Here is an 18,999-nt window from a genome sequence, read left to right on the forward strand (position 1 = left end):
GTCAATGGACAGAAAAGATTACAGCAACGGGGGAGCCGGAACCACAGTTTCCTGACTCAGAACAGAACACTCTCCGCATTGTATCACCCTTAATGGTGGTTTTCCCATCTTCACACCTTCTCTTCAGTTGCTTGTCTTTAACGCAGTGGGTAGAAGAAAATAATACACATTGAGAAAAAAAGAGTCAAATGAGTTCTGATTTTCCTCAAAATGTTCATGTCTCAGTGGAGTTTCTGCAATTTTAAACTTCCATTTGCTCATTCATCTCTAAAAATAATCTTTCAGCTACAATTTCCTTGGACACCACAAATACTTCCATTTTTTTTTTTTTTTTTTTTTTTTGTCTTTTTGGGGCAGCACCTGGAAGTTCCCACGCTAAGGGTTGAATCGGAGCTGTAGCTGCCAGCCTACACCACTGCCATAGCAACGCAGGATCTGAGCCACATCTGCGACCTACACCATAGCTCATGACAACACTGGATCCTTAACCCACTAAGCGGGGCCAGGGATCCAAACTGCGTCCTCATGGCAGCTAGTCAGGTTTGTTAACTGCTGAGCCATGATGGGAACTCCAATATTTCCAATTTTTATTTTATTTTTTAGGGCCACACCCATGGCATGTGGAGGTTCCCGGGCTAGGGGTCTAGTTGGAGCTGTAGCTGCTGGCCTACGCCACAGCCACAGTAACGCCAGATCCCAGCCGTGTCTGTGACTTACACCACAGCTCACGGCAATGCCAAATGCTCGACCCACTGAGCGAGGCCAGGGATTGAACCCGCAACCTCATGGTTCCTAGTTGGATTCGTCTCTGCTGCGCCACGACGGGAACTCCCAATATTTCCAATTTTTAATGTGGCCTTTTTTTTTTTTTTTCACCCTGTTCTTAAGCCATAGAGGTTTAAATAGCTCCAATGGGCTTGAACATATTTCTGCTGGCGTATAGGTAGACCAAGAACATATAAGCTGCTAGAAAGGAAAATGTATGTTGTTACAAGGATGTTATTAGCGTATATTCTAAGAATGTTCTGAGCACATCGCTGTTACCCTTCATGTTTTCAACAGATAAAGAACCATGTATTTGAATTAGGAGTCAAGGCTAGGTGGGGGAGCATGGGTGGATTCTGCCAGTATTCCAATATTTGGATATTGCAAAATGAGATTTTCTTAGATAACAATGATTAACAAATAATTTCAGAAATACTGGATGCAATTATCCTTATAAATTTACCTCATATTATAATATTAGAGGACCAAGGTTTCTGTATATTTACTTGAGTTTATAATCATTTCCTTATTCTTTTACCCATTTATTTACTAATTTCACCAGTTAGGTATACTCAATATGCAAGAGACATCATGTGAAATACTAGGGATTCACAGATGTATAAATAGGTCTTACCTTCAAGTTACTTAGCATCTGATGATCTAATTATGGGAACATATAAATACATACACACACGTATACATAATGCTTATATATATATTTAACGTAAATGACACATAAAGAAAACAGGTAAACAGTAATTCTGCCAAGTTGTTAGAGGGGTATTACTAGTTTTATACAGAAAATATAAAAGCACAGCACAATAGACAAATCTAAACATTCTTCCTTCTTAAGGGCCCCTATACCACAACACAAATAACACAGCTGAGGAGTCAAAAAGACAAAACCAACTCGATGGGTTATCGACATAAAGCAAGCAGCCAATATGTCAGGAGAATACCTCAGGGGATCAAAGCCTTCATAGAGATACACAAATAAAAGTGAAAATTGAGCCACAGACTATAGAGGAAGTTTAGAAATAAAATTCCTTCACACTTTGAGTGGAAATGACAATTATTTGGTGGAGCTATCAGTGTTTTCATCTTGCCTCCTGTTGCTATAATGATACTACAAACTGGAGGCTGGAAGTCTAAGACCAAGGTGCCATCAGGGTTAGTTCTGGTGAGTTCTCTTTTTCTGGCTTGTAGATAGTTGCCTTCTTATTGTGCCCTCACATGGCCTCTTCTCTGTGTGTGCATGGAAGGAAGGGACTCTGGTGTCTTTTGTCTAATAAGAACACCAGCCCTGAGGAATTAGGGCCCCTACCTTTGGACCTCCTTTAATGTTATTTACCTCTCTAAATGTCCCATCTTCAAATAGTTACATTGGGAGGGAGGGCTTTAACCTATGAAGTCTGGTCAGTTCATGACATCTTCCCACCTGTGCAATCTCACATTGACAAATCTTGGTCTTGATAGGCCATCTACCATAGCAACACTAAATTACTCAAAATCGCTGAATTTTCTAACATTTTTTTCTCTATGCCGCTGCTCACACTTTTATTTTTGCTAAGGTCTCCTTGCATTCTGGCAAAGCTGCAGTTCAATCTCTTTTCCCAGGCCTTCCCTGACTTTCTGCAGGAAGAATGATTTGTATCTCATACATAACCTCCAATATAGTATTATCATGTTAAACTTTAATTGATGGTAGATGCTCAATCATAGAATTTTTGAACAAATGATACTAAATTTTTTATGAGATCTCCCAAAACTGCTGCACCATGAAGATAGTTCTCTAGGAAATTTATATTCATGGATTATTGTTATGCAATCATCTCTTTTCCTCCAAATTTTAAGGGATGATTAAAGAAAGGGACAGGTGTTCCTGCCTCAAACTTTCAGGCAAAAATTTAATTTGAATAAATGATTAATTATGAACATGGTTGTTATTTTGATAGCTATCTAATTAGGAAAAAGTTACATTGTTTAAAACAAAGAGGAAAAAATCACGGTTAGGTCTTGGAAGCCTAGGTCTCCTTAGTGATAAGAGACACTCTCTCTAGGATGACATATTAATCCATTGCATCAGTCATTCAAATCTGCCTATTTTCTCCTTGGACACAAATTCCATTTGTTCTCAGGCCATGGGCTTCAGTGTGTGTGATCATGCTGTGTTCACTGACTGGCACCTAGTTAATTGGAACATATTTACCAGACAATAGGAAAGTCTATGCTTCACCTCCCACTAATATTGTTCAGTGACCTTGATAAATCTCACCTCTCTTGTAATAATTTAACTCATGATTTATCTACGTGGATAATATTACTGTCTGAAACTGGCAGTCTAAACTTCAAAAATTTCAGTATTAGCTATGCAGCCTCAGGTAAACTTATTACCCTGTGGCTGTCTCCTCATCTATAAAACAGGAACCAATGGTAGGACCCACATCTCAGGACCATTGGCAATATTAAATGAATACATGTCAAATATTCAGAATGTTGGCTATCACATTTACTATCATTAAAGTATCACTTACTTGGAATTAGTCCTACTAAAGTATACTCCACTGACTGAGTTTTAGTCTCAGAAATCCACAGAGATATCAAAGATTACAACCAACCAGGTAAGTGCACCACTACATGAGGGATGCCTTAGAATTTTGTGATTTAAGAACTTTTCTGCTGGTGGAGGTTTTATGTATGGTCCCAAATTAGATGATATGATCCAATTGCTTTGGAACACAAAGTGAATAAACCAAAAAAAAAAAAAAAAAAATGGGAATGGGTCAAGAAACCCATGCAGATAACTAAGACTTCAATCTCGTCAGTTATTGTTCTTTTAGAGTTGAAGGTATTTGTAACAATGCTTTTAGGATTTGTTTCTTCAGAACAAGTAAACAAATCCAAGTAGATTCTGATTGAGTAGGACTGGGGTTGGGCCCAAGATGTGCATTTCTAACAGTTACTCCTTGAAAACCATTGGTTGAATAGAGTATATGATATACTTTCTATTGTCTCCTCCCCATTACAATAAAACTCTCTGAGGCAGGGATTTTTTTTTTTTTTCCCTGCTATTTCCTTATGCAAAGGACAATACCAGGCACTTAAGTAGCTCCTTGATGAATACATGTTGAGTAATCGAATGAAAATCACTTATCCTAGCGTTACACCAGAAAATTTCTTACTCTTGTCAGATTTTATAGGCAGAAGTACAAATACTGTATGACTTGAGCTATGAAACATGTGAAAACATTTTTCAGGAGTTATGTTTTTTGGGGGGCTTGTTTTTGCAATGATTTAGAACAGTTTATTCTGTTTGTATATTCATTTTACCAAACTTTATACTATAGCATTACACTTATACAAAGAAAAACTAGAAAGACATAAAAGATTGTGATTTAATGACTCACTTTCTTTCATCAGACTGTTAGAACAGGGGTCAGCAAACTTAAAGGGCCAAAGAGTATATATTTTAGACTTGCAGGCCATATAATTTTGCGGTTGTGGAAAGCAAACACCAAACATTAACAAATAGATATGATTTTGCTTCAATAAAACAATTTATACAAGTGGCCAGCCCATGGACCATAGTAGTTTGCTGATCCCTATGTTAAAACATTCCAGATATTAGTGGAATGCATGAAATGGGCCAGATATTGGAGTTCCCGTCATGGTGCAATGGAAACAAATCCAAGTAGGAACTACGAGATTGTGGGTTTGATCCCTGGTCTCACTCAGTGGGTTAAGGGTCCAGCGTTGCCATGAGCTGTGGTGCAGGTGGCAGACGTGGCTCGGATTCTGTGCTGCTGCAGCTGTGGTGTAGCTCTGATTATACCCCTAGCCTGGGAACCTCCACATACCATGGGTGTGGCCTTAAAAAGCAAAATAATAAAAAAATAAAAAGTAAAAATGAAATGGGCCAGATAGATTTCAGGCAAATCTGCCAAATTGCTCTTTAAAAAAAAAAAGACTTTAAAATAGTGACAATTTTAGCACACAAAACATCTGCCTCTGTAATACACTGAACTAGTTAAAAGAATGCTTATATTTATTTTTTACACAGCACAAATGAAGGTGACAGAGTAAGTCCATAATTTCCCACAAAACTTATAAACTTAACAACTGAGAATTAATTTTCTTATAATCTTTTGCATCATTCAAAGACATACATTCTATGGAATCCATTCCATAGCAGCAGAGGAGAACCTTAACTCAAAGCACCAAGTTTCCAGGCATTACTACAAACATTTTGTTTTCATTCTCTAATACATGCAGTCAAACTGCCTATGAAGCAAATACCAATTCACCTTAAGCATCAATGGATAGGGAAAACAGCTGGGAAACCAACATTATTCCTAAGTCTAAATTTGATTCTCCCTCTTTACCTTATTTTATTCCCTTCCATGAACAATCTGACTTTTAACGTAGCTATATTTAATACGAATATAAATTGAAATTTGAACATAATCTTGTGATTCATCTAACAGTTTATGACATTCGTATCTGTTTTGTAAGTCCTGAGGAAAACAAAAACATGCTCTAATCTAGAATATTCTGGCAATCTTTATTAAAAGTTAAATTTAGTATTTTATGACAAAGTAATAAGGTCTGTTTGTTCAAATTATAGATGAAAAAATTCCTTAATTTATGTAGATTAAGATACAAAGCTAATTCCCAATACATTTACTAGAAGCATGTTTTCATTTTTTTGAAGAAGCAGGGTTCAATGGGCGTTTTTAGGATCTTGCTCACATCAACCCTATATACTCAAGAGATTACTGGATCCACTAAGTGGACAATGAAAACTGGTTGAGGCTGCTGCTGAATGCTTCAACAGGATCTGATACACAGACACAGATTTCATTGTTATAGTCATGGAACTGAAGTCTTCCTTAAAACTGTGCCCCTGAGAGGCTGAAGATAGAGTAATGGACTGTTAGTTCTTTAAGCCAAAAATGCATGGATCTGTTGCACAAAGGCTTCATTCTCTGCCTGTAGTCAGTAACTTGAGGGCCTTCTGCAGATTCTGCACAGCAGTGCTGACATCTTCATACTGCAAAGCACTGCCAGCATATTTGCAGTATTTCTGAGCCCTAGCAAAGTCCTCCGGTGTTAGTCGGATATCTCCTAAGAGAAAAATAGAGTAATTGAGATATTTATAAAGAATATAAAAAGTGTTCCCTTTAGATTAGGTAAGTGCTTATGTTCAAGATTACAGAAAGTATTTGGAATTACATAAAAGCATGAAGTGTTCTTTTCTCCCCCAATCCCCAGTTGTATTTAATTTTCTATATGCTTTAAAATTTTTAAATTACTAATATAAGCCATACATATGCCAATATATAAGAACTTATATGAGCGGAATTTTCCTTTCAGAAGTAATACACTAGATGCTTTTACGTTTTGGCAAATTAACTGCAAAAAATAAATTACGTTCTTTATGAAACAAGAAGAGTAGCTTTGTTTATGTTAGAATAGCTGAGCTTCTCTTTTCATAGAATTAATGCACGTAGTCTAAACCATTTAACCCTCATTTGAACCAGAATATAAATATAAATATAACTCTCAATAAAAAAAATAAATAACAAACTTTATGTAAAAAAAATTACATAGGTCATCTAACTTTTTAAGTATGAAAATAGTTTGCATTTTTGTGCCACCCACATACAAAACTCTTAATATTTAGCTAAGATATATCATTAAGCTACACAAACATGTAAACAAACCTGACCAAAATTATTTGTCCAAAGTTTATTCTCAGCAAGTTTTCTAGTTACACATATCATTAATATACATAGAGCCCAACTAATTTGGGTAAAAAAACAACAACAAAAAACACTCTGAAAACATTTCATTTAATCTAGGATTTGAATATACCTGACTATATATTATTTCTAAAGATGACTACATTATATATTATTTTTAAAGATGAAAACAAAAAACTTAGTTTGTCTCTTATCTTTGGAAATAAATACCATTTTCTTTAGAAATTTTTATGAGGATTCTAAAAGCTGAACAGAAAGCTGGGAGAATAGAACATAACAAATAGATAATATATTCTGATTCTGTTTCTAAATGAATAGATAATATATTTTGATTCTGTTTCTAAGCTTATAGTTAGTTACTTTTTAAAGTAGCTTTTAATTCTGCCATATAATACAGCATAAAATGCTAATCTTATTTTTACAGTGTCAGCTTTAGCACTTTTCTGCTGATGTACCACTTATTTTATTAATAAGGTAAAATGTGTATAGTGGCAAGAATTCTATTCTATTTTAGTTTTTATAAACTTATCTACCAATGATAAAACTACTTTAATATATAAATATTGCATTTTTTTCCATGAAATAATTTCAGTATTTATAAAATGTCAATAAAATATTTAATAGAAAACTATAATTACAGACATGTAGTATGTATTATGGGCATGTATAACAAATTACCTAACTATCATAAGATATAATTAGTAAATGATAAAACCAACTTACAGATTTAGATGCAAATGTAATTTATAGATTTATATAGATGTTAGATTTATTTTCAATAATAAAAATATCTAAAAAATGAAAAACTTAAAAACCTCAAATAGTTAACGTCTGCTTTTTTGTAACATTTGAGCCTTTCCTTCCTTCATTGATAAAATGTTGTCTAAAAATCACTGATAATAAAATACAAGAATTAAAATTTTAAGTCAAATTAAAAAATCTAGAGTTCCTGCTTGGTGCAGTGGGTTAAGACTCTGACTTCAGTGACTCAAGTTGCTGTGGAGGCATGGATTTGATCGCTGATGCCCCGGTGCAGTGGGTTAAAAGACCTGGCATTGCTGGAGCTGCAAAAGGGGTGACAGCTGCAGCTCAGATTCAATCCCTGACCTGGGAACTCCCATTCACCATGGATACAACCATTAAAAAAATATATATATATAACTCTTGATTAGGATTATTTTAAATTAGCATTTAAAAAACAAACAGAAAGTGGAAAAGACATAGAGGGAAAACACATTTCAGGAAGATAATTGTTTAATTTCAGTTTATCTGATTTATTCGACATAGCATATATTCCTTAAGGCATCCAAATGAAAGCTGTTTTTTTCTATCATTAAAATTTACTAGGAGCCATGATCAGAGCTTAAGAGAGCTAAAAGGTGTTTAAAGAATTAGAAAGGTTGTCTAATACAGTATTTCTTTTCTAAAAGCTGTGCTTATAAACTCCAGATGGCTTCAGAGAAGATGGTCTTTATTACTGTGCTGCTTCTCCCCCTCACAGGGCAGGACAAGAACAGGGCAGAGGATAACTAGAGCTATCCAAGTTCTCTATTCTAATGGAAAGAGTCTGGGTCAACACTGGATCAAAGACAACATTATTTGGTGTAAAAAGAAAATCCTGCATGTTTAGCTGACATAAGGAACTACTTCCAAGGTTGACTTATCTAATCTCATGACAGAGGACAGAACGCTTAATTGTAAATATGGAGACTCTTTTCTATTTAACTAGGTAGTTCCAGAAATTCATGTGAAGGACCTTGTATAATCTGATCAGGTATACTCAGTTATCTTCTCACTTGAATGGAAGGCATAGGCAGAATCATTTGGGAATCATGTGACCTGCAATAAATCTTTGAGATAAATAAAAGCACAATACTGGACAATATATCCACGACACATTACTTAATAATGGCAACAACAGCATTCATGATAAGAGGTGGAATTATGTCAGGCATATGTGCTAAATATTTTTCATATATTCCATTTAATTCTCAAACTTTATAAGGTTAAGTCGTTATTCACACTCTAATACTATACGGATATACAAATTAAAAAAGTAAATACTGTACTTCAAACACCTACCTTTTCAATTTCATTCTCTCCTTCAGAGTAAGCCATGAATTCATTACAAAGTATTTTAATACTAACATGTAACACCAATATGTAATGTGTGTATTAAAAGATGATAAGTATCAAGCACTAGGGAGAAAAAGCAGCAGGGAAGCATATAGGAAGTATTAGAGATAGTGATGATGGTGGTAACAGTGGTTAAGAAACCACAATTTTTAGTTTTGTGCATTGTTTAGACTTTTCCCATGGATTTATACATAGGAAGATAAAGTTTTGCTTTAAATTTTATTTTTCTCTATATAGGGTCAACTTGCTTTTTAACTTATCATGCCTTGGAAAGTTACTATGTACATATATATATATATTTTTTTTCTTTTTTTTTTGGTCTTTTTAGGGCTGTACCCGCAGAATATGGAAGTTTCCAGGCGAGGGGTTTAATTGGAGCTACAGCTGCGGGCCTACACCACAGCTACAGCAACGCCAGATCCAAGCTCCATCTGTGACCTATACCACAGCTCACAGCAATGCCTAATCTTTAACCCACTGAGTGAGGCCAGGGATCAAAATTGTTTCCTCATGGATCTTAGTCAGGTTCATTTCCACTGAGCCATGACGGGAACTCCACCACATTCTTTTTTTTTGGTTGCGCCTGTGGCATGTGTTAAGTTCCTGGACTGTACCACAGCAGTAACCTGAGCCACAGCAGTGATGTCAAATCTTGAATCCGTTGAAACACCAGGGAACTCTAGATCATATTCTTCTTTAATATGTGCACAGAAGGGGAGTTCCCGTCGTGGCTCGGTGGTAAACGAATCTGACTAGGAACCATAAGGTTGTGGGTTCGATTCCTGGCCTTGCTCAGTGGGTTAAGGATCCGGCATTGCCACGAGCTGTGGTGTAGGTCACAGACCCACCTTGCTGTGGCTCTGGCGTAGGCCAGCGGCTACAGCTCCCAGACCCCTAGCCTGGGAACCTCCATATGTGGCCCTAGAAAAGACAAAAAGACCAAAAAAAAAAAAAAAAAAAAAAAAAAATGTGCACAGTATTCCATGGGACAGAGAGACCATAATTTCTCATTTCTCACTTAAAATTATTTTCTACTAATACAAGTGATGCCGAAATAAAATATCCTTGTAAATATATTTTGTGTCCATGTCTAAGTATTTAAGATGGACTCTCAAAAATGGAATAGCTGAGACAAAAAAATCTGCAATTCTGAAGGTGACACAATGCTACTGAAAAAAAGCTTTACCAATTTACATTCCCACCAGCAGCATACAGGATTCATTCCTTATGTTTATACTCTCTGCCAGTTTTTTCATACTATATTAAGTTTTATTTATTCATTTGCAGGAGCTCTTTATATTCACTCTGGACATTAATTCTTTATTTTTAAACTATTAATTTCCTCTTAGTCTATTAGTTACATTTTAACAATATAATGGGGGAGAAGGAATCTTTTGCTGTATGCAATTTATTAATTTTGATTAGTCAATGCCTGTTAAGACATAAACAAATAAGATGTAAGAATTGGAGAACAGTACCTAATATATATATTTTTCCTGATAACCAACTGTTTTAACATCACTTTTGAATATATATTCTTGCCACACTAATCCAAATGTCACCTTTTCATTATTTTAATTTCCATACTGTGTGGTCTGATTTCTGGATTCCTTATTCTGTTTCATTGTTCTGTCTATTCTAGTTCAGTATCTGCACACCAGGGTTGAGACAGAGCTTTCACAGATGGATGGGACTACAGAGGGGAATCTGGAAAGCAAGTTTAAAGAATATGGTATTTACTAAATAGGTTATTTATCTACTAGATAAATATTTTCCACTATGGTTTTGGGTAATTTGCCAACTTATTACAGGTTCTTTATCTACTCTTCTTACCTTGGCACTATGTTCCCACAAGAAACACAAACACTCTTTTTTTTTTTCTTTTTGTCTTTTTTAGGGCCACACCCCCGGCATATGGAGGTTCCCAGGCTAGGGGTCTAATCGGAGCTCCAGCTGCTGGCCTACACCACAGCCACAGCAATGCCAGATCCCAGCTGTTTCTGCAACCTACACCACAGCTCATGGCAACGCTGGATCCTGAACCCACTGAGCGAGGCTAGGGATTGAACCCACAACCTCATGGTTCCTAGTCGGATTCGTTAACCACGGAGCCATGACGGGAACACCAAACACAAATACTCTTAAACCAGGCTTTTCAGGATTCAGAGGTCATTGGTTGCTCTTGATTTTAGGTTTTATATCTCATTTGCTTCTAATAAAACCAGGAAAAGTAGAATAAACTTAATATAACTCATACACTTAAATAAGTCATCTTTCTTGGCCCTCCACCCAACCTTTAAATTATTTCTATTTTTGTTGTTCCCTAACAAACACCTCAATTTATAAGCTTATAACCACCATTTCCTGATTGATCAGTTTTTAGATTTTACCTACTGACACTCTGCTATGAAAGGTAAGGATTTAGATCACACTATTCTACCGTCTCTTGCCCTATCTCCTCCTAAATTTATTAGATCTTTAACTTTTTAGCTGCTTACTTCTGTCTAATAGTTCTCATTTGATTAACTTTAGGAAAGAATCACAGCTTTTCACTTCTGACCACTCCTCCTAACAGCTTTCTTTTATTCCACCTTTCAACTTTCAGAAATATCTCTCTACCTTCACTTGTCAGTGCTGATTTATAGTCTGTCCTGAATAAAACTATTTTGTTTGTGATAAGCCTGTGCCATTTCAAGGAGAATGTTCTTTGTGTCCAAGTCAAACAAAATCTCTTTTCTTATATTTCATAATTCTATTATTGTTCAAAATCATGGCATATTTTCATTTATTTACTTGAAATTTTTTGTACAATTTAAAGTGTTTGCTTGGATCTTTTCGTTCTTCTTGGGAGAGGAATTCTATGACTTCTTATCCATTTCTTTCATATTCTATAGCTTCTGACTCTCTTTATTGCATGGAATCCATTTGATTTTTCTTAAAAGAGGGGAGTTCTGATTTTCTCCTCTAATTTCAGACCAATTGCTTTTCAAGCCTATGGAAAAGCTATCAATGGAATTTTTCCTCTTTAAGTGACCAAAGATTAATTTCATCATTTCTTATATTACATTTCTTTTCCTGGTAATCATTCCATTCTTTCCCTTTTTAAAAAAAATTTACTATAGCTGATTTACAGTGTTGTGTTAGTTTCAGGTGTACAGCAAAGTGAATCAGTTATATACGTCCATTTATCATTCTTTTCTTTTCTTTTTTCTTTTTTTTTGTCTTTTTGCCATTTCTTGGGCCGCTCCCGCTGCATATGGAAGTTCCCAGGCTAGGGGTCAAATCGGAGCTGTAGCCATCGGCCTACGCCAGAGCCGCAGCAACGTGGGATCCGAGCCGCGTCTGCAACCTACACCACAGCTCACGGCAACACGGGATCGTTAACCCACTGAGCAAGGGCAGGGACCAAACCCGCAACCTCATGGTTCCTAGTCAGATTCGTTAACCACTGCGCCACGACGGGAACTCCCCTATCATTCTTTTCTTGATGGAGTGTATCTTCTGGTTACTTCCTTACAAAAGGTATGTGGTAGGCAAAACATCAGATCGTTAATATTTATTTTGCTGTCACATGCAAGGGTTTGGTTGGGTAAAGAATTTCCAGGGTGCTGGCTCTAGATGGTAAACTGAGCATACATCATTGATTATTCTTCCTTCTGAAACCACATTAAAAGATAAGGTAAAACAAAAGGAAATAAATCCTAAAATTGAAAAGAAAAAGTGGAGAGGATGAAAAAGTATAAAAACTGAAAGAGCAGAATGACAAGATATTTAAGTAAATTTCTAGAAAAGTAGAGGTATGCTGTTAGATAAAACAGAATGGAAGAAATCCCAACTCCAAACATGTACAGAGGCAGCTATGGAGCCTATCCAGAGAAACTTCAGAGGGTCTAGTCATATGAGGGGTAGGAGTGAGGGTCTTTACTGAGTAGGTCTGAAAATGTATTTGTACTAATCTCATATCCTTCCCTACTGTATCAACCTCTGAACACCTGCAAAACCTCAGCCCTAATGGCTTTCCCCCTCTCCTATGAAACTCTAGGTAAAGAAGACAGAATATCTCTCTAAAATTGTTGAATTAACTTCCTGGACAGAGACAGGACTGACGAGGTACATGTGGTACATCCCCTGCGATCCTTCTTCAAGAAAAGATCTCCTCATCCATGTTGAGATGCAGGAGGAAGCTGAATGGCCAGTTCTCACAGGAGAGAACAGAAAAATCAAGTGAGAAAATAGACTTGGAGACATAGCATCAGGGGAAATTCAATAACAGCTCCTGAAAATAATCAAGGTCTTTACTCTAAATACAAAAGGATTAATATCAGAAATATGAAGAGAACTCTGAATAAGAAAGACCAAAGTAATCAAAAACAATAGCCAGTGGGGAGAGGGAGGGAGTCAGAAAAAGCTGAAAAGATTAAAATCAACAAACCAGGAGTTCCCGTTGTGGCGAAGTGGTTAACGAATCCAACTGGGAACCATGAGGTTTAGGGTTTGATCCCTGGCCTTGCTCAGTGGGTTAAGGATCCGGCATTGCCGTGAGCTGTGGTGTAGGTTGCAGACATGGCTCGGATCCCGCGTTGCTGTGGCTCTGGGGTAGGACGGTGGCTATAGCTCCGATTGGATCCCTAGCTTGGGAACCTCCATATGCCCGTGGAAGTGGCCCTAGAAAAGGCAAAAAGACCAATAAATAAATAAATAAAAAATAAAATAAAATAAAACAAACCAATCCCCTAACTTACGAACCAACCAATCAAAATAATTATCCTCAGAGATTTTCATCTTTCACCGTGGTCAGTTTCTCTCAGATAATCTAATAACTCACGAAGATAAAGAAGATCTTAATCACATTACAAGATAATCTTGTACTAAAGTAATTGAGTAGAAGCTTTCCCGACAGCTTTGGCTACATGTTTGTGCCACAAGATATAGCAGTATTTGAAAAAAGGAATTGTTAAAAAAAAAAGGGAATGTCTTTGGATTCAGGTATTTTTTATAATAAGAAACAATCTTGGTTTACTGGAGAATCTTGTAAATAAAGGCATTCAAAGAAATGTGTTTCAAATTACCTAGATATTCAAATACATGGCACTTCTAAGATAAAATTACTAAGCAATGCCCCCAAACAGGAAATATACTAAATCTCATAAAACAATCAGTTGACTTACCCTGGGAAACTGTACTGAAAAGTGCGGGATCAATGGCAGGAATTGATCCCGGTGGAGTAGGCTGGATAGTGTTACTTGTTACACCTGCAAATCAAAAAACCACAAATGGGTATAAAAGCGGTACAACTCTTGGAGTTCCCGTCGTGGCTTAGTGGTTAACGAATCCGACTAGGAACCATGAGGTTGCGGGTTCAATCCCTGGCCTTGCTCAGTGGGTTAAGGATCCGGTGTTGCCGGGAGCTGTGGTGTAGGTTGCAGATGAGGCTCGGATCCTGAGTTGCTGTGGCTCTGGCGTAGGCCAGCGGCTACAGCCCCAACTGGACCCCTAGCTTGGGAACCTCCATATGCCGTGGGAGCCGCCCAAGAAAATGGCAAAAAGACCAAAAAAAAAAAAAAAAAAAAAAAAAGTGGTACAACTCTTAATTATATATGAGGAAAGCACTCAAAGGATCAGAGGAATTTCATCACTTAATTACTTTCTTGAAACCTCAATGAACTGTAATTTGACATACTTATTGGATGTTCAAGGCTGGTACAGTAAATATGCAGATAAATATATTTTGAGTGTTTACACACGTGTTGGCCACACATTTCTTATAATGTATTTTGCACTTCCTTTCATATCTAACGCTTCAAGCTGCTTCTCAACTAAAGCTTACCCAATATCTACAGATGTAACAAACTCCTTTCCTACATTTTAATTTTTTAAAATAAGTAATTAAATAATTTTGGGGACTAGGTGAGAGAGTTATGATTTGGTTTAACTTTTGGGCTGAGTCCTATTTCATCACTATAAATGAAATTATTAATTATATATTCCAAATACCCAGTCTATATTTTTAAGATGATACTTTTACATATTCAATAAGCAATTAAGTTTTAATTCCCTTCAGAACTTGTCATGACTGTCATATTTAGTGAATAACTAGCACTCTTGATTAATGCTAAATAATATGCCAGAGTTGAAGATTATTAATAACCTAAAAAATTAACTCAAACTGTTGAAACTTCCAAAGAGACTTAAGATGGTTTTATCATTAAGAAAGCAAATAAAGAGCTGATTACTCTAAATAAATCAATGGACTCAAAAAGAAAATAGGATTCATTTGCCCCAGGTTAAAATGTTAAATCTGAATAGGCAAACTGCAGTAAGGGTAAAGTGGGAAAAACAATGGGATAAGAAGGTAAGAGAAGAAAGGGAGAGAACAAACTGGGAAGTTTTGGGGGCACAAATATACAGCTAATTAGAGTTCAAGTGCTATTGTTTCACAGAGGTTGACAAAAGTTGCAAAATACATTCTGCAGGTATGAACACTTGCCTTTGAAGGATCTTATTCCCTAACCAAGGGAAAAAATGGTTTAAATCTATACTATTTTATCTCATTTAATTTTGTTTTGGGGAAACTAGTTTCATTTTACAGTGTTGGTGCTGTTAAATCATAAAAATCTTTTAAACTCAAAATTAAAGTAACACAAATTTTAATAGTACAAAGGGATACAGATGAATAGTCAAGTACATATTTTAAACAGTACAAAAAGAAAGGTGAAAAGCCTCCCTTTCATTCTTCTTCCAGGTCACTTTAAGGCTGCTGCTAGTTTCTAGGGCATCCCCCTATGCATACACAAATGTGTGTGTGCTGTGTGTGTGTGTGTATGTGCATGTGCTCCTGTGTGTGTATAAATAAATAAATGTACTGGGCTAAGAAACTGGTGTTTATGCTTAAATCAAAATCCTCCAAACCCCTTTTATTATGGAAAAGGCATACTTTAGTATGTGTATATGTTTTGCCAATGGTAATATATCTGCATACTGTACTATTCTGTGCATTTTTCACTTAATATGCCGTATCAATAATTCCCAATTAATACATATAAATTTGCCTTGTTCTTTTTAATGGCCATATAGTACTCCATTCCATGCATGAACCACAACTTACAATGCTATCCATTACTGATGGACTGCTTCCAAACTTTTGCTACTGCATATATTATTGCTTCCAAACTTCTGCTATTGTAGATATTACTACAGTGACTATTCTTTTCTTTTTTTTTAATTTTTAAAGATTTTATTTTTTCCATTATGGTTGGTTTACAGTGTTCTGTCTGTTTCTGCTGTACAGAAAAGTGACCTAGTCATACACATATACATATATTCTTTTTCTCACATTATCCTCCATCATTTTCCATCACAAATGACTAGATAGAGTTCCCTGTGCTGTATAGCAGGATCTCATTGCTTATCCATTCCAAATGCAATAGTTTGCATCTGCTGACTCCAGACTCCCAGGCCATGACACTCCCTCTCCCTTGACAACCACAAGTCTGTTCTCCAAGTCCATGAATTTCTTTTCTGTAAAAAGGTTCATTTGTGCCATATGTCAGATTCCAGATATAAGTGATATTATATGGTATTTGTCTTTCTGATTGACTTCACTTAGTATGAGAGTCTCTTGTTCCATTCATGTTGCCACAAATGGCATTACTTTGTTCTTTTTATGGCTGAGTAGTATTCCATTGTATATATGTACCACATCTTCTTAATCCATTCATCTGTTGATGGACATTTAGGTTGTTTCCATGTCTTGGCTATTGTGAATAGGGCTGCAATCAACATAGGGGTACATGTATCTTTTTCAATGGAAGTTTTCTTCATATATATGCCCAAGAGTGGGATTTCTGGGTCATACAGTACTTCTGTATTTAGTTTTCTGAGGTACCTCCACACTGTTTTCCATAGCAGTGGTACCAATTTACATTCCCACCAACAGTACAGGAGGGCTCCCTTTTCTCCACACCCTCTCCAGAATTTGTTATTTTTTGACTTATTAACGATGGCTATTCTTTTTTTTTTTTTCCCTGCTGTACAGCATGGGGATCAAGTTCCTCTTAGGTGTATACATTTTTTTTCCCCACCCATTGTTCTGTTGTAATATGAGTATCTAGACATAGTTCTCAATGCTACTCAGCAGGATCTCTTTGTAAATCTATTCCAAGTTGTATCCGATAACCCCAAGCTCCCAATCCCTCCCACTCCCTCCCTCTCCCATCGGGCAGCCACAAGTCTATTCTCCAAGTCCATGATTTTCTTTTCTGTGGAGATGTTCATTTGTGCTGTATATTAGATTCCAGTTATAAGTGATATCATCTTTGTCTTTCTGACTCATTTCACTCGGTATTAAGAATCTCTAGTTCCATCCATGTTGCTGCAAATGGCATTATGTCATTCTTTTTTATGGCTGAGTAGTATTCCACTGTGTATATATACCACATCTTCCTAATTCAATCATCTGCTGATGGACATTTGGGTTGTTTTCATGTACAGTGACTATTCTTAAACACTGTATACATAGTATGTGTGAGTATATTTATAGGAAAAATTTATAGCAGTATAACTGCAAAGTCAGGAGACATACAAATTTTAAATTGATTAATTCAGTGACTATCTTCTGCTTGATGTTGATAAATACTAACAAAATATATTAAACTATAAACATGACATAATTCTCCCCACCATAAAACTTGCTGAATTTTCGAAGGCACATAATTATATAATGCTTTTTTTAAAAAACAGAATGTAAGATTTGAGAGGGGTCTTCAGAAACTAAATAGTCATGTCCAGTGATTTAAAGCAGCTGAGCATTAAAACATAGGTAGTTGACTAAATGTATTTTTCACACAGATCATCAAAAAAAAAAGGGTAAGGAGTTCCCGTCGTGGCGCAGTGGTTAACGAATCCGACTAGGAACCATGAGGTTGCGGGTTCGGTCCCTGCCCTTGCTCAGTGGGTTAACGATCCGGCGTTGCTGTGAGCTGTGGTGTAGGTTGCAGACGCGGCTCGGATCCCGCCTTGCTGTGGCTCTGGCGTAGGCCGGTGTCTACAACTCCGATTAGACCCCTAGCCTGGGAACCTCCATATGCCGCGGAAGCGGCCCAAGAGATAGCAACAACAACAACAACAACAAAAAGACAAAAAAAAAAAAAAAAAAAAAAAAAAAAAAAAAAAAAAAAAGGGTAAGTTTCCAACTCTTACAAAATAATCTAGCTATCAATGCCATTCTTTACTAAGTAATTTCTGTTTCTGTTTAAATTAAAATCCTCCAAATAAACTCCTTTCTCTATGGAGAAAGCATACTTTTTTTTTTGGTTGGCATCTTGCATTAATTTTTAAATGCTTATGTGTACATCTCCAGGTGATTAAGCAGGAAACAAGACTTAAAAAGAACAAAGTGGAATGTACACAGAGAAAATTTAGTTATATAGTAAAATTTTGTTTGAGTGATATTAAAAAAAAAATAAAACAGGTAGTCTTCATTTTACTAAGCACTCCAGTCAAAGTCATTCAACTACAATTGAGAGCACAGACTGCTCCACATTGCTCATGCAGCAGTCAGAAGATGCCACTTCTTGTATGTCTCCATGCACAGGGGCCAAGCATACAGGCTCAATACAAGTGCATAAATACCTGTTAAATCAGTAAAAATAGTTTTTGGCTTATGTTATTTACTTTTTGAGATCTCCATATCTAGTTCTTTTTCCTTCTTTATTGATTTGGAAGGGTTTCATTTGTCAATGCACAAATGGGTTGTAGTCCTCTTATACTACATGGGGATCAAGTTGCTCTTACATGTATACATTTTTTTTGTATGTCAGAGTGATGTCATCATAGAAACATTCCTAGGGGAAAGCAGAACTCTGCTGGAAATTCCTGTCTATCATTTAATGAAAAAGAAACGTTTACAAGTATCTTGTGGTTAATTTTTTAGTAGATGGTTACATAGCCTTTTAGATGAAATTAACATATACTCAAGAATTAAAAACTATATATAGTTAATTTACAAAGTTGTGTTAGTTTCAAGAGTACAAAGTGATTCAGTTACACATACATATCTATTCTTTTTCAGATTCTTTTCCTTTATAGGTTATTACAAGATACTGAAGATAGTCCTTTGCGCTATACAGTGCAATTTCTAATTAAGTACTAAACTGTTCTATGGACTACACAGTGTGGGGATGCTGGAGAAGAGGAAATGTGTGTTGGTTAAAAAACTCCAGAAGATTATGTAAAAAGTATAATTAAACAGAACCCTGAAGGGTAGCAGCATTTGAAGAGGCATAGAAAGAGGGAGAAAGATATGCTAACTACGAGGAACACTAAGCAAAAATAAGAT

General features: G+C 36.1%; 1 protein-coding gene across 5 annotated transcripts in view; it reads right to left on the reverse strand.

The window, feature by feature from the left end:
- Positions 1 to 1,462: 1,462 nt before the first annotated feature.
- The window catches only part of VTA1 (vesicle trafficking 1), a 64,113-nt gene continuing 46,576 nt past the window's right edge, over positions 1,463 to 18,999 (reverse strand). For 2 of the 5 annotated variants that reach the window (XM_085024860.1, XM_021087275.2), the window contains 2 exons: positions 13,832 to 13,915; positions 1,463 to 5,889 (listed from right to left, as the gene is read on the reverse strand). In XM_085024860.1, the coding sequence (XP_084880986.1) occupies positions 5,744 to 5,889; positions 13,832 to 13,915 (230 nt within the window). In that variant the 3' untranslated portion in view covers positions 1,463 to 5,743. Of the gene's footprint in view, positions 5,890 to 11,715; positions 12,006 to 13,242; positions 13,916 to 18,999 lie in introns of those variants that run through there. The other 3 variants (XR_014845336.1, XR_014845335.1, XR_014845334.1) reach the window with 3 other exon arrangements.

Source organism: Sus scrofa, chromosome 1 (assembly GCF_054392235.1).
Source record: "Sus scrofa isolate SSC_HxYL_T2T_F1_AM1 chromosome 1, Sscrofa_HxYL_maternal_Yorkshire_Landrace_v2.0, whole genome shotgun sequence".
NCBI classification, from domain to species: Eukaryota; Metazoa; Chordata; class Mammalia; order Artiodactyla; family Suidae; genus Sus; species Sus scrofa.